Source organism: Cydia fagiglandana, chromosome 12 (assembly GCF_963556715.1).
Source record: "Cydia fagiglandana chromosome 12, ilCydFagi1.1, whole genome shotgun sequence".
Lineage (NCBI taxonomy): Eukaryota > Metazoa > Arthropoda > Insecta > Lepidoptera > Tortricidae > Cydia > Cydia fagiglandana.
In genome coordinates, this window is record NC_085943.1 from 8889518 (window position 1) to 8905604 (window position 16087).

The 16087-nt window shown below is 38.2% G+C and overlaps 3 protein-coding genes across 4 annotated transcripts in view; 1 reads left to right on the plus strand and 2 right to left on the minus strand.

Moving 5' to 3' along the window:
- Window positions 1-290: 290 nt before the first annotated feature.
- LOC134669550 (centrosome-associated zinc finger protein Cp190) lies at window positions 291-4701 on the plus strand. Of its 2 annotated transcripts, none has more exons than XM_063527156.1 (2): window positions 291-407; window positions 623-4701. In XM_063527156.1, the coding sequence occupies exon 2, from the start codon at window positions 678-680 to the stop codon at window positions 4698-4700; it is 4023 nt and encodes a 1340-aa protein (XP_063383226.1). In that variant the 5' UTR covers window positions 291-407; window positions 623-677; the 3' UTR covers window position 4701. The 2 variants fall into 2 exon arrangements, with proteins under 2 accessions (XP_063383226.1, XP_063383227.1); XM_063527157.1 differs by lacking the exon at window positions 291-407 and adding an exon at window positions 417-526.
- Window positions 4702-6072: 1371 nt separating this feature from the next.
- Window positions 6073-8278, minus strand: LOC134669569 (ubiquitin-conjugating enzyme E2 J2-like). The gene has a single exon (XM_063527221.1). The coding sequence runs from the start codon at window positions 8173-8175 to the stop codon at window positions 7498-7500; it is 678 nt and encodes a 225-aa protein (XP_063383291.1). The 5' UTR covers window positions 8176-8278; the 3' UTR covers window positions 6073-7497.
- A 2364-nt stretch (window positions 8279-10642) lies between these two features.
- The window catches only part of LOC134669573 (centrosomal protein of 120 kDa-like), a 42790-nt gene continuing 37345 nt past the window's right edge, over window positions 10643-16087 (minus strand). Inside the window, exons 17-20 of the mRNA XM_063527225.1 lie at window positions 15732-15892; window positions 14039-14160; window positions 12538-12577; window positions 10643-11753 (exon numbers count right to left, since the gene is read on the minus strand). Of these exons, the coding sequence (XP_063383295.1) occupies window positions 11606-11753; window positions 12538-12577; window positions 14039-14160; window positions 15732-15892 (471 nt within the window). The 3' untranslated portion in view covers window positions 10643-11605. The remainder of the gene's footprint in view (window positions 11754-12537; window positions 12578-14038; window positions 14161-15731; window positions 15893-16087) is intronic.

Consider the following 16087-nt stretch of genomic DNA (forward strand, 5'->3'; position numbering starts at 1 on the left):
GTTCCTCACATCGGCGTAAAATTAGAACGCAGACAATCAATAGTTGAGACCAAACTCTATGCAGATGGCGACACTCGAGTAAATTTAAATCACTACACCGATTTTCAATTTTTTTTAATAATAAAACTCTGATGATTATCACTATGTTTAAAATTAATAGCGTTATTTTGGTATAAGAATACTTATAGGAAGAATGTTAAATTATTTTTTACAATTTAGGCCAACAATATTTAAAGCGACTTGTTATTGATCTCTGACTGCCACATCAAGGCGTCGGTCCAAGCTACGCTTTAACACCGCCATCTTACGTTACTACTGTCAACTTCAGTCGAATTTAGTGGAGTAATTTTGTGAGAAGTGATGCTAAATTCAAGACTGCACGAGTCTCAATAAACCTAGGCTTATTGGTAAGTTCCAACAACAAATATAGTGTGGCGCAAAATTCAAGTAATTTAACAAAATGTACACAAAAGTTGTATCTCTAAATAGAAAGTGTGAAAGCGTCCCTCGTTTGCTTTCCGAAATGGTTTGTAAACCTATCATCATCGATCGCACCTTTATAACCAGTGTTCAGTTTATGTGACGACAATTTTCCTAAACTATCATAATTTCGTTGTTTCAGCGTACAAAATGCTACAGCGATAACCTAGAAAACAGTTATAAATGCCAACAGCAAAATGTCCGATCTAAAGCAAGTGAAAGTTGATAACTGGGGGATATACTTCCTCCAGCGGTTAAAGCATTTCTTCAATCGAACCGATTATTGTGACCTAACGCTGCAGTTTCAAGACAATGCGCAGCTAAAAGTGCATCGGTTGGTGCTCAGTGCGTGCACCGAGTACTTCGAGCTGCTGGAGCGGACATGCGAGATGTACGAGGACTGCCTGGTGATGCCGGACGACCTGCAGGCGGACGTCGTCGTCCCCATCGTCAACTTCATGTACACAGGCCAGCTTGAATTCAAAATAGAACTTCTTGAAAAGCTGTACCAAACATCACAAATAATGAACATGCCAGTGTTGTCTAAACTCCTCGACGCGCAGCGGCATCAGCAAGCGGCTCCTAAACCGCCGCCAACCCACAGTTACAGTGGCTTAAAAAGTTATGCTAAAAGTACAAGCAGCAAGCAAAGAGCACCGATTGCCTCTACAAGTAGCTCTAAGCGTACATTTAGTAAAGCTTTTGATATTGAAACACCAAGAGACAAATCCTACAGCAAGGCAACAAGTAGCACAAGTAATGGCAGGGCTTTTCGCTCACCTTCTCCAGCCCATATAGAAAACCATGTTCCTCCAAGGAAGCTTATTAAGGGTGAACCTCGACCTACCAGGTATGAGCTCCCTGAGGAACTTGATACTGATAATATTTATGACAACTCATTTACTGATATATCCTACACCTCTACACCCTTGATGGTACATCCAGAAACAACAAAGCGGTATTCAGCCAAAAAGAGCCAGTTTAGTTCACCATCAAGCTCGAAAAGATTTTCTCAAGGTCCCTCTACTGTTGAAATTGTGGAATGTAGGAAAATCTCTAAGGAAGAAAATGTTTATGATGACGACTCCATGTTAAATGAACCAGATATGTTTGGAAGAGATGTTTTACCACCTGAGCCCCGAGTCAAAAATTCCAGTCAACTTTTTGACCAAATTTTAGATAACAATCCAGGTCCAAAAGTGACAATTGAAGCTAAGAACAGCAAGCAGGCAAGCAAATTGGACCATGCTAAGATAATAAGTGAAGTGCTAAAGAAGTACCCGCATTTAGTAAAAAGTAACAAAAATATCAAACTCAAACTTTTGGACACCCCATCCAAACCAGTCAAAAAACGACCGGCGACCCCTCAAAAAATACACAAAGAAGAATTACAGTTGAAACAAGAACCAGACTTCACATATGAATCTGAGGTTCTAGATTCTGCGAAAGCAGCAAAGCTTATTGCCATGGGAGCAGAAAATGTAAAAGGGCCTTGGATCTGCCTCATTTGTGGAACACCTGGTAGAGCTTTACATTTTACCTCTTATTACAAATTTAGACGCCATTTGGTTGAAGTTCACAATGAGAAACCAGTTGCAAATATGTGTGAATACTGCGGTCTGAGGTCGCTTAAGCGAAATTATTTATTACACCACTTATACACTAAACATGGCAAGAAACCTCCACCTCAATACAATTTCCCAAAATGTAACATTTGCAGTTACATAGCATTGAATGAAGGTTACCTAGTCAAACATAAAATGACACATGTTGAAACAAGAAATTTCCGTTGCAATGTGTGCTCTGCAGCTTTCAATTCTTCTGCCATGTTGTTGATGCACATCCAAAACACAGGCCATAAATACAGTGCTGAAAGAAGAACCAACCTCCAATGTGTTTATTGCCTCAAAGTCTTTTTACGCGAAGCAAATCTTTATGCTCACCTGAAAACTAATCACAAGCTAGAAGCTAAAACTGACTGCATCATTGATGATTCGGATGAGGAAAAGCAAGAAGAAGAAGAACCTATGGAAACAATTATTGACCGTAAGCCCATTAAGTATGAGTTACCTGTGACCTATGATCAGGAGTCTGAAGATGATACCGCATATCAAATTCAGCATAAGCCTCATGGTACCATTGATATTGTAGAACGACCAAAAAGACATCGCACTGTTACCTCAACACCCAGGCAAAAGATCTTAAATTCAGGTTTTGGTGCACCAATCCAACCTACTATCCAACCTTCAACTCCTCAAAAGAAGCCTAAGCCACAGACAATACAAAATCAATTTCTTAAAGAGCTTAACATTCCACATATTGATAACTCAAACCATGAGGAAATTATAATGATTGGTGATACTGAATACATCATGAGGGATAACCAACTCATACCTAAAAATTCTAAAATGGCTGAAAATGATCAATATATTTTATCTGATATGTTACATACAGATGTGGATCAAACATTACATACTCTGGAATCTGATACATCACTTGAGTATTCAAATATCCATAATTCCACTGAAATTAATCAATCTGATATGAAATTAAATAAAAAATCCACTATCAATCAACCAATTCAGATTGTGGTTTCAAATGAAGAGGAATATAAAGCTTTGATGTCCTCTAATCATTCAATAATATTTGATGATACAGATGCTAGTAAACGATTAACAGTATTGGCTGCTTCTCATAATGCTACATTGGATGGTACAATAGACCTGGACACTACACAAACTAATGACATGATGATTATTCAAGATGACTTTCCATTAAATGTGTCTGAGGCAGTTCCTGGTGATAATTCTAACATAGTTGTTGTATACAGTCATCCAGTTGATGATCATAATAAACCATACCAACTTATTACATCACAAGCTCTTAGTGGAGCTCAATTTGTTTCCACCTCTGCAGTACTCACTAGAAACTATGAGACAGTCACGACTACCACTGGTGTAGTAAACACTCAAATAATAGATAATCAAGTAAACTGGCACAACAATCTTGAACACAACATAGATAGCCAACAAATGCAAGTAACACAGGAGCCTGAGCTACAAGTACTTACAAATGTAGAAGAGGTGGTCATGGCTCCATCACAAGATGCAATTACTAACAAATTGGAAGAGCTCCCAGAAGTGCATCTGCTGCCTGTTGCATCAAAAGATGAATCCCAAATAAATCAAGTATCACAAATGGTAGAGCCATCGCCATGTGAATCAGAAGCTGAGCACAACAATCAGAATGAGGATCAAGCTGCCAAAATAGTGGCTGTGGAAGAAATTCAAGCAGCCACATCAATGCCCATGGAAGTGGATGTTTCTTCACAAATAATAGAAAATTCTGAAAATCTAGTAGCCATATCAACTGAAGAGCCCATTTCTGAAACTATGCAAACTGAAAATCATGACATAGCTCAAGATGAAGCTCAAGAGCAAGTTTTAACTGAAGTTGAGGAGGCCATGGAAAAAGATCACGAGCCTATGGATGAATCAGCCATTGAAGAAGAAGAAGAAGAAAATGTACAGAATGTAACGGAACTTACAGAGGAAACAAGTGAGTCACAAGAATTTGCTGAGGAAGCCACAGTGGCTGAGCAACCTTTAAATAATGATAGTCCTTCATTTACACCTGTCACCAAGGAACAGATTCTAAATTTGACATCAGAATGGTCTGAAGATGAAGATGAGGCAACTGCTCAGAATGAAACCGTAGAAAATGAAAATTCTGACAACAATGTTACTGAAATGAATAATCAGGAAAACAATTCTGTGGAGCTAGAAGAATCAATAGAGAACATCCAACAAGAAATGGAGAAACAGATGACTAGAATAGTTGCCATTGAACCAATTGAAGAAAGTGAGAATCCCATGGAAGAGATGCAGACTGATCAGGGGCTACAAGAAAATGTTACTGTTAACAATACTGCACCAGCATGCCCCGAAAAAATATCATCATTACTTAATGACTGGGATGAGAATGATTCTCAAGAAGAGGAAGAGGAAAGAAATGATCCCACAGCTGAAAATGATGGCGAAATCACTAACGAAAATGAGACTGTAGCAGCTCCTGAAGATATTGAAAGTACTTCTGCTCCAATTGTTGAAGAACCAACTGAAAATGAACCACATGAACAAGAATCTCCAAAAAAACAAGACAAAATCAAGAGTCTGGTTAGTGACTGGGACGATGATGAAGAAGATGGGCCAAAGGAATGAGGTGAGTTCAATATTATGTTAATAGAGTCATGGCGTTGTTAAGTTGTGGGCCATAAGCTTGAAATAAACGTTAATTTCATTTGAATCCTTTTTATGGCATTAAATTGAATTTCTACTTTTAAAGAACCTCCTTTTTTTTAAGGCGGTTAAAAAGTTTTAAAGTGACGATAACTTTCTTTTTCGTCAGCGCTTTAAAAATATTTTTACAAAATGTTGCCTCCTTATTAATGATTTCAATTGTTATAAATAAGTAAGGCTAAACTCATAAAATCGTCAGTATATATTAGAATTAATGTATGTTTTACGTTACTTGCAGAAAAGCCGCCTGGCAGACCCTGGCGAATGGCGTCATGGCAGAGCTCCACCACTACCGATTAGGAGCTGTTGCTGGTGATCCCAACACTTGCCTTAGGGTGGTATTCCATCTGTCTAATGTCTTGGTCCATTGTGTATTTGCGACTCACATTTTGCTTAATGAGGGAGTGAGACGCAATGACGGACAGGTGAAATACCACCCTTGGGCAAAATATCTACATATTGTAGTAAAGGCAAAATATCTATTGTAGTAAATTCTATATAAAGATCATATTACTTTAACAAAAGTATTAGTATATAATAAAGAGTCATTCTCGTATTTATACTATATAATAACTATAATAAGCTTACCTACATTTGATATGTAAATAAAAGATCATACACAATACCATGATTTATATATTTAGAAATATATTAATGAATATACTTGGAACTGTATAAGTAATAAGTCTTCTATATAACATGTAAAATTTAATATTTTCTGTAGCTATTTGATTTCCTAGTGTCAATGAATGGTTTGTGTGGCCCTTCCAAAAGATTTGACCATTTATTTATATTGTAAGTATGATATGGAATAATATGGATAGTCATATTTTGTATGGTGTATGGCTGGATTGTTTTACAAATTATGTAGCATGTTTCTGTAGTATTGTAGGTAGTATGAATAGGTGGTGAATTGACTGGGAATCTAAACGTCAATGTAATAGGACGTAATTATGTCCACCGTTTATTAGAATTGCAATGCTAAACCTAGACTCCATTATTACCAATCACTAGTTTAAGATGAATCTACTCTTGTTTGCCTTATTGATGACATGCCATTCTAAGGTGGCTAGCACAGAACACATTAATAAGCTTAATTGAATTCCGTGGTGGCCAGTTACGGTATGTATATAGGACATTATATAATTCTCTGCTTTATTATGATGTTACAAGTTAGCAAATAGCATCTAGGTACAGTTGGCCTCTTATGTGTAAAGTAATAAATAAACAGACCTTGCAAATTTTAATGGTTTTTAATTTATTCATAAATAATTCAGTCTCAAATAAAACAACATTAAAATAGAAAAATATCAACACTTTACTCAATGCTTTATTTAAACAATATTATCTACAAATTTTCAGCTGAAAATTATACATTCAGTTGTATTGATTCATTGTTACTAGTTAAATTGTTATTTAACAAGCTAATTACCCAACACAAACATTTCACCATTCATCATGATCAAATAAACAAATGAAATTAGTTACCTATTCGCCAGATTCACGTAAATATGTCAGAATCTGACGAAACAGGAATTTGGCGAGTCGGGAACTAATCACAAAATAAATAAGTCTTGGTTCCTGGTAGCATCCCTGGGCAAAAGTATGGATTGCAAATTTCATTTGCCAAATTGTCAAATTATATGCAAAATTGCACATTATGTGCTTTCATCACAGCTACTAAGTCAGTTCCACACTTTCGACGGCAAGATTTCACTGTCCTTCAACCTACAATGTATTTAGCTAATTTTGACAATACCAGTCACTCTTCCATGCTGACACTGATATGGTACCAGATCCCAAGTAAACATTTTGCGGCGGTAATAAATACAAATCAGGTTGCGCATGTCTAAACCACCTCCAAAGACTAAGAGGCTGCTGGCAGTGAAGGTACTGCAATCCTTCTCTACAGTAAATACTTAGTAAAAGATCTGATAGAATAGTAAATGCAATTTCGATACTAATGAAATTATCTTACAGATAATCATAGTTACTTGCACAAACAATCAAAGTGAAATCATCAGATCATATGCAATGCAAGGATGCATGGCCGTACCTATTAAAATTTAACCCTTAGAGCACCGCAGAATCACAGTAGTATGGAACTCCTATACTAATTACTATCACACAAGTGACAGTAGGGCACTCCACGGGTTAATTCATGTTTGTGCAACTGTGTTCATAAATGGTTGCATCTATCTAGAATACTATGAAAGCAATTAATAAATAGGTAACATAGAGATATTACGTTAGTTAACAGCTCTAACAGTAAATTAGAAAGTTAAGAATAGGTAGTTGCTGAACGAAAAAGACAAGGAACAAAAGTAATGCACACTAGGAGCATTCCACGGGCTGTCCCGTACAAACACATTTTATTTCCTGTGTTGTGACTTTTCTCGGCATTTAAAGCAGACAATTATTTTTCTGTGCATATTTTTGACCATTTGTCATAGAAAAGAAAACTCTTAATACCTTTAAATCTTCAGAAACTTCGCGTTTGTACGGGACAACGGTAGACAATTTCATGGAATGCTCCACTATTAGATTAGCAACAGCTAACAGCCAAATTGATTACAACAGTGAGATAGAATACATGGAGCACTGAACAGAATGTGAATGTGCAGATGCAAAGAAATTCATTGTACACTTTCAGTGGAATAAGTACCTATATACAAAATAAATTACAATATTTACATTAAATTTAGCAATATTTAATTGTCTAGTCATTGGATATAGAGACTAGGACGTATTTCACCATATATGCGAGGAAGATGAAACCCACAAGAACAAACAAATTTGTCATAATATAGTACATGTTGGACTGTTGCTCTGTCATCACTTCACTTTCACTACCCGGGACCTCCTCCGCTTGCAACATAGCTTCCTGTCTCTCCTTCAGCTGTTGTTCAATTTCCTCCACAAATTCGGGGAATAGTTCACAGAACATCTTGTTTTTTATATTAATTTCCAGAGATTCAGCTGCCATACACCGTTTCTGGTAATCTGATGTTTCTATGGAACCCCAGGTGGGTGTTTTTTCTAGCATGAAACTTAGCAGGCCCGTTAGGATGGTTGAGATAGACCACGCCGGGTTCCAAGTGTCGGGGTGGAAGTCCGTGATGCTGAGGCACAGACGTGTGTTGGTTCGGAAGCGGCCGTTGGGCGTGATCATGTAGATCGACGGCGGCTTAAACGGAAACTCCCGGGGAAATATGATTTTCCCATGGTAGTAACCACCTTCGTATGGACTTTTCTCGGGTCCTCGTACCACATAATGCCACTCCAGAATGTTTGACGGCACAGGTTCCGCAGTAACGTACGGCACTGGGTCGTTTTTTAGCCGCAAGTAGTCTTGCTTTAGCCTGCTAGTGGCGCCGGTCACTTTTGTTTTAGCCATACTTTCTTGGTTCTTAAGGGTAAAACATGGAAATATTTATAATTTACTTTTATGCGCAATCTATTGTATTACACATCCGTCACGTCAAACGTCATACAACTAGCAAGTACGTAAACGTCGACTTCGACGAATCCTCGATCAACGCTAGTGTTGTAACACCAGCCAATATTTTTATCGACAATGTTCGGAAAAAAAGACTAGTTTTTAGGGTTCCGTACCCAAAGGGTAAAACGGGACCCTATTACTAAGACTTCGCTGTCCGTCCGTCCGTCCGTCCGTCACCAGGCTGTATCTCACGAACCGTGATAGCTAGACAGTTGAAATTTTCACAGATGATGTATTTCTGTTGCCGCTATAACAACAAATAGTAAAAACAGAATAAAATAAAGATACAACAAACAACAAACGTGATTTTTGACCAAAGTTAAGCAACCTCGGGAGTGGTCAGTACTTGGATGGGTGACCGTTTTTTTTTTTGTACGGAACCCTTCGTGCGCGAGTCCGACTCGCACTTGCTAGGGTTTTTTACTACGAACATGAAAAACATGGATAGTTACCTAGTGAGTATTTATATTCTTTGATGGTTACCAAATGGTTACTGAATGGGAAGGGATATTAATATTTTCTATTTAAGTTTTATTTGTATCGCCGTTTAGTGAAGTTTGGAACACGTACCATTCTAAAAGCCGTAACACACTATCGCGAAAGAGATATCTCAGATATCTATTTCTCGCTCTCATTTATGGGTGCGGCGCACCAAGGTCGCGCTGCGGTGCGGTATTCTGTTATGGCTTTAACAATAGCGCTAGTAAATATGTATTCCCGTTTGTCCCCTCTAGATACAGTGGGAATAGGTACCAAAGAATATAGGGTACATCCATATGAATCATTTCCACCTAGGCCCAGTTTTATAAAGTTACAAGTTACAAGTTTACAGGCGTTTACTGGCAACACTTCCTCCGTTTTTTACAATTTGCGTTTTATAAAAGTACCGTGTTACAATTTTACAGGTTACAGGTACAAGTGCCTGTAGCTCAACCATAGACGAAAATATGGGAGATTAATAGTTTTAAACTCATAATCGAACAAGCGTTTTATAAAAATATTGTAAATTACAAATGTAGATTGGTAAACTTGTAACAAAAACTGACATACGTCTTGAGTCCTGTAACAGCACAACAGCAGCTACTTGTAGTGTGTCTGATTCGCTCTTTTGCTCGTAATTCTTAAGTTTAATTAAAGTTATTCGTTTTCTTATTATCAGTTTTTGTTAATGTATCTGAAATATATAGTAAATAGGAAATGAAGTGACAATATGTTTGATATTGATTTTATTGATGATTCGTTTTATTTTATCTACTAGGAAACGGAAAGGGATTGGTGCCGATATTTGTCGTTGATTTATTAGCATTCGTCTCTTTATTTAAGTATAGTGCATTCACATTATGGTAAAGTGTACTATTCATAATTTTCGATACACAGCGTACTTATCTTTGAGCCACTACCGAAACGATACATTGTAATGTGAAACAGTACTTATTTACTTATTAGGTAAATATTTCATTAAATCTAACTTAATCTGAATCTGAAAATGGCCCGAATAGTATATCCTTGGCATCAAACACCGCTCTCAACCACTCGATTTCTCCTTCATTTCTGGCCATTTTTCCAATACTTAACAGCAAACAATAACACAGCATTTATGGAAGGTACACTCCATAACAGCATTTAGTAGAGCACAGAGTATCTATGAATTCTATGACAGACATTTTTTTTAAATAGTGATGTTCTTCGCACCTGTAAATTTCACATGTAATCGAGATTGACCGTGGTGCTTTACAACTGTAATTATCTATGTGTATTTATAAAACACCTGTAGCCGTACACAGTGCATTACAGGTGCCTGTAGCCTGTACTCTTGTAACCTGTAACTTGTAACTTTATAAAACTGGGCCCTGTGGGCCTCATATATGGCGGCGGACACATGGGGCGCGGACAAATGGGAATACACCGATCTAAACAGATCAACCAGTGGTACAACAAAATTCAAAAAGTAAGTATATTAGGTGGTACATGTAATGTACATACATGTAAAGAAACACGTAAATATAAAAAAAAATTATATATTTTATTTAAATAAGAACAACAATAAATTGAGCTAGTTTCGATGAGCACATGTCATAATAATTACCTAGCATGTATATAATAAAGAATTACGGGTGTAATATTAATGTGCGTTGCAGTAGTCAATTCCACCCTGTAAAAAGCACACGCGAGTAACAAGTAGGCCGGCCGCTCGGCTCCTGTACTTACTCTAGCTACATGCGCCATGTGCAATCATTATTTCTGTCAATCACAATCGTACAGCTTCGCAAGAGTAGAAAATTAAAAAGTGGCAACACTGTAGTGTCGTCCCGTTTTCATGAGTTGGTTTGAAAGGAACGACACTACAGTGTTGCCACTCTTAAATTTCTACTCTTTTTTGCCAATCTGTAATGGGATGGGGACTAATTTTTTAACATTTGCTTAAAGATCCCATAATTATATGTACTTGTATAATGAAACCAATGATTTAAGATGAGTAAATTCTAAAATAAATGCCCCCATGCCCCCCGAGTTCCACAGCTACGGATGATGGCACTTTACAGTAAGAATTGTAAATAGTAACACGGCGCTATCTTTTATGGTAATAGAATTGTTAAACGTTAAATTCGGAGCACAAATTTGTTAAGCTTTATACATCTAATAAAATCAATTATTCTTTGATAAACCCTTTCACCGCAAGACGTCAACTGACGAGCGCAGCCCAATATCAACCTTCGTGCATTCCCACAAGGTTCACTATGACGCACCGCACACGTCACATTTCAACCAAACTTCAGCAGCGTAGATATTAAGAATTTTGAATCATTTAAAAAGTGCTTATATATTTGACGTTTTCAAATAAAAGGTACCACTTATTCGGTCGATATGGTTGATTTTAAATTGAAACTTTATGGAAATAGCTCCTTATTAACAACTGACATGTACCCTTTTGATTGAAAACGTTGCCAAGACGTTACCGGTATTTTGAACGTTATCAAGAGAGAGAGGGATAGACCTCGGCGGACTTTCTCTGATCAGATCGGGGAAATCCTGAAGAAAGGCCAAACCGGCGAGCGTGTATGAGGAATGTTATGAAAGTGAAGGCAGCGAAAGAGGTATATACGTCAGGCCGCGTAGCCAAGATGCCAATCGCTTACGCTCCGTAGCGATCGAAACACAACTGTCACTGTCACACTAATATGGAAGTGTGATAGAGAGATATAATGCTTTTGGCTGTCGAAGCGATAGCGATTGTAACCTTTGCTAGGCTGGCAGGATCTTAGTAAGTGGAAATGCGTGGTCTCTGCCTACCCCTCCGGGAAATAGGCGTGATTATATCTATGTATCAAGAGCCGCAGTTGAGCAGGAGAGATCTGATCTCCTGGTTCAGCTGCTGCAGGCGATCCTCGTCAGGGCTATCACGCTCGACGAGGCGGTCTCGCTCTGCGATTAACTGCGACAGTCTCTCGTTTGTTGGGTTCTTTGGCGCGGTTCTATAAAAATAAAGGTTGGCCTTAGTTCTAAGGTTGGTAAGGTTACAAGTTAGATGGGATGCAAAAAGAAAATAAGTCCGAAGACGGGTCCGTTCATAATGAAAAAAGGAAAAGATACAATGATTTGTTGCCATTTTGTTGTGTTAACTTTAGCTTGATATAGGTGATATCTGTCATTACGTTGCTGTCATTCGAATTATGCTACAATAAAATTAGGGAATGCACCCGGGACCCGGGACTAAATTTTAATGCCTAAGGCCCACTTGCACCATCCCACTACCCCAGGGTTTAGTGGTTAAACCGTTAACCCGTACCAAAATGTACTGGTAACCATGGTAACTCCAATGTTAACCGTTAACCCCGGGTTAGTGGTATGGTGCAAGTGGAGCTAAGGATGGTATTCCACCTATCCAATGTCATTGTGTCTCACTCTCTCATTCATCTCAGCCATAAGACGTCCACTGCTGAACATAGGCCTCCCCCTTGGACCTCCATACGTGCTGGTTGGAAGCGACCCGCATCCAGTGTCTTCCGGCGGTCTTAACAAGGTCGTCCGTCCATCTAGTGGGTGGACTCGAGCACTTTTCGACCCCATCGACCTCTGCGTGCAATGTGGCCTGCCCATTGCCACTTCAGCTTGCTAATCCGGTGGGCTATGTCGGTGACTTTAATCTCTCTCTCTCATTACTTAAAGCAAAATGTGAGACGCAATACACATTGGACAAAGAAATTGGATAGATGGAATACCACCCTAAGTTACAATGAAAACAGTATAAGTACTTACTTCATTTCGTCAAACATATCCAACTCTGGTCCCGTCGTAGCTGTAAAAGATACATCTTTTAAATATTTGCTATATCTAAATTAAGGTGTTATTCCATCTGTCCAATATAGTGGTCCAATGTCATTGCGTCTCAATCTCTCATTAAGCAAAATGTGAGACACAATACACAGTACAAAGAAATTAGACAGGTGGAATACCACCCTCACATTGTTGTAAATTGTACATTTTAACCTACCTACATAATGCCTCCAAATATAATGTAACCTTCAACTTATGACAGTATACAGGGTGATTCAGGAGACGTGAGCAGGACTAACACTGCGCATTTCGTAAATTATAACCAACTGTTTCGTATCAGTATTAGTGAGGTTAACGTTAATTTTCTAGTCGTGTTGAAAAAAAAAAGTTATTAATTTATTTACGACATGCATGGTCACCCTACAATCAGAATAGTAAACTATCGATATTCTGTGTCAAATTTAATGTCATCACGGTCTGGTTACTTTTGAAAACTCGTATCTCACTCAAGTTTGACAGTTTATTTTCTTCGTAATCATAATGCTGTCATTACGGTTAAAGAGGTTTTATGTTTATTAATTAGGTCTTGTAGGGTGACCATGATTGTAGAGAATTAAATTTGCCTTCACCAAAAAGTAAAAAAAAATAGGAAAAAGTGTGGTTGTTTCACCTAAATACGACGGTGATCGGTCAATTATCAGTTACTGAGTATGCAGGATTAGTCCTGCTCACGTCTCATGAATCACCCTGTATAATTCAGTATGTATTTGAATTTAATTATATGAGTAATACCACTTCACAATGGAGACCCATGAAAAAATATTCACGAAAAAATCGTGAGAAATGCGGAAGAGAAACATTTGTGCATCACAGGTACGATTTCGGCATAAAACAAACGTTATCTAGTTTCCCGGAAGAACAGCGACATCTAGCGGGATATCTTAACAACGGTATCAGTTTAATTTTGATGGTTGTAATGATTCATGGATTGTATATAACTTATATAAGGGTGGTATTCCACCTGTCCAATTTCTTTGTTCAATGGCATTGCCTCTCACTCTCTGATTATTCTCATTAAAGCAAAATTTAAAACGTAATACACATTGTACAAAGAAATTCGACAGATGAAATACCATCCTAAGATTATTAAAGTTATTCAACAAATGAGAAAACGTCGTCGAGTTTTGACTGCCGTTCACTCCGACTATAGTTAATTACTTGGAGCATTAAATAACTGGAGATATCTTCGCTGTCATTTTCTTTACAAAACAGTCTGCCAATTTTTGCGGCGGAGGGATGTCAAATGTATTGCTATTTCTACATGATTTGTACGTAACGTACAAATAGCCATGTCAGTCCATACAAAAGTTTGCACGATTGTGCAAGTTTTTCGGCAGTGGGGAAGCTCTTAAAGGCGACTCCAGTTATTAAATGCTCTAAGGTTCCATACCATACCATAAACCGGTATAGAGCATACACTTACTTATGATAGAATTGGACTCTAGAACGGGCATGTTGGCGAGTATGTCGACGTAAAAGTCGTCTTTTAGCCGTTTCATGTCCACCTCCTCGGCCTTCTCGTCTTGGTCTTGAATTGTGTCTAGTCTGAAAGATAATATGAAATATTAGGACTGCGTCAAGCGAGACATGAACTCCTTCAACATCCCGGTTCATAAATGGGAGGAGCTTGCCGAGGACAGAGATAAGTGGCGCAAACTGGTGTTCGATGGTCGTAAAATCCACGATGACGCTTGGTTTAAGACACTCGCAAGTAAGCGAGCCAAGCGTCATCAGCCCGACATCTGTTCGCCACGGGCACACTACACCTGCCAGTTTTGCGGTCGTGGTTGCCGCTCCCGTATTGTCTGATACAGCCATGAAAAACGTTGCCGCCCTGCCTGACACTGTTTGTATAGTCTGCAATAGACTGAAAGGCCTATGATTATGGTGTGCAATAAAGAGTTTGTATTGTAATATAAATAAACATATTAACTAATAATGTTGAAAAACATTAGTACATTACGATACAAGTGAGAAAAGTAGAGAATTCACAACGAGTGGCGATAAATCGAAACGCGGCCGAAGGAAGTGTTTTAAATCGACACATTTTACAGCAAATATGGCCATTTAATTTTTTTACACAGGCACGTATTGTCTTTAATCCCGCCCTAGGGAGGTAAAGTACCTCTATACATGGTGTAATCATTAAGTGTAGCCAGGCGATAATTCCATAAATATAACATATATCAGAATACTTCCAACTAATATCGAAAGTGTGTTACCGTTAAAAGCAGAAATATCCCAAACATTAACTTCGTTCGTTGAAAGACTATTTATACGGTCTAGTCATTTCACCGTTATCAAACGATTCATGAATTGCGTCTCACTTCCTCATTAAGCAAAATGTGCGACGCAAATACACATTAAGAAGAATAAGACTCTCACTCACTCACTCACTTACTTACTCATTGAAAGAATATTTAGACTATATGCCGCATATTTTATAGTATAATGTAGTATTTAAATATCGTGACTGTATTATTTTTGCATGCTGCATGGTAGGGCATAAGAATCTAGTCATAGTTTTAGGTAATATTCAATATTTCTATGCCTATTCAGGCAGGATGTGCTGTTCAGAAATTGTATTTTACATCTTTATTGTACCTTCTTCTTCCTGGCGTTATCCCGGCATTTTGCCACGGCTCATGGGAGCCTGGGGTCCGCTTGACAACTAATCCCATGATTTGACGTAGGCACTAGTTTTTACGAAAGCGACTGCCATCTGACCTTCCAACCCAGAGGGGAAACTAGGCCTTATTAGGATTAGTCCGGTTTCCTCACGATGTTTTCCTTCACCGAAAAGCGACTGGCAAATATCAAATGATATTTCGTACATAAGTTCCGAAAAACTCATTGGTACGAGCCGGGGTTTGAACCCGCGACCTCCGGATTGAAAGTCGCACGCTCTTACCGCTAGGCCACCAGCGCTTCTTTTTACATCTTTATTGTACCGCATTCAAGAAATAAATAAATGATTATGATTATTATGATTATGATTAAGAATAATATTTATTTGAATTAACATTGGACCAAGATATTGGACCATATTGGATTGGATTCTACAAGTAATGGATGATTAGATGGAATACCATCCTAAAATAGATGTTGTTTCTAACCCCATCTCCCCGAGCTGCCTCCTGTCCTGTCGCAGCTGTGTGAGCATCTGCCTTCTTGTATGGAGCTTGTTCAGGTGTAGCTCCCGTACGGCGCGGCCCCACTGCTCTTTGAAGAACGCCTTAGACTGCACGGCGCTGTCTAACTTTTCTTCCAGACAACGCTAGAAAAAATAATGGGAAATTGGTAATTGTTTCCAAAGTTGAGTTTAGAGATTGTTTGTCAGAAAAAAGTCACCAGAAAAGACCAGAAGAAGAGAAGGTAGGAATAATCGTTAGTAAGGATGAAAAAATAACGAATCTTCAGATCTGTTGTAAATATAAGTACATATAATGAGTACGAAAATCTGATTCAAACC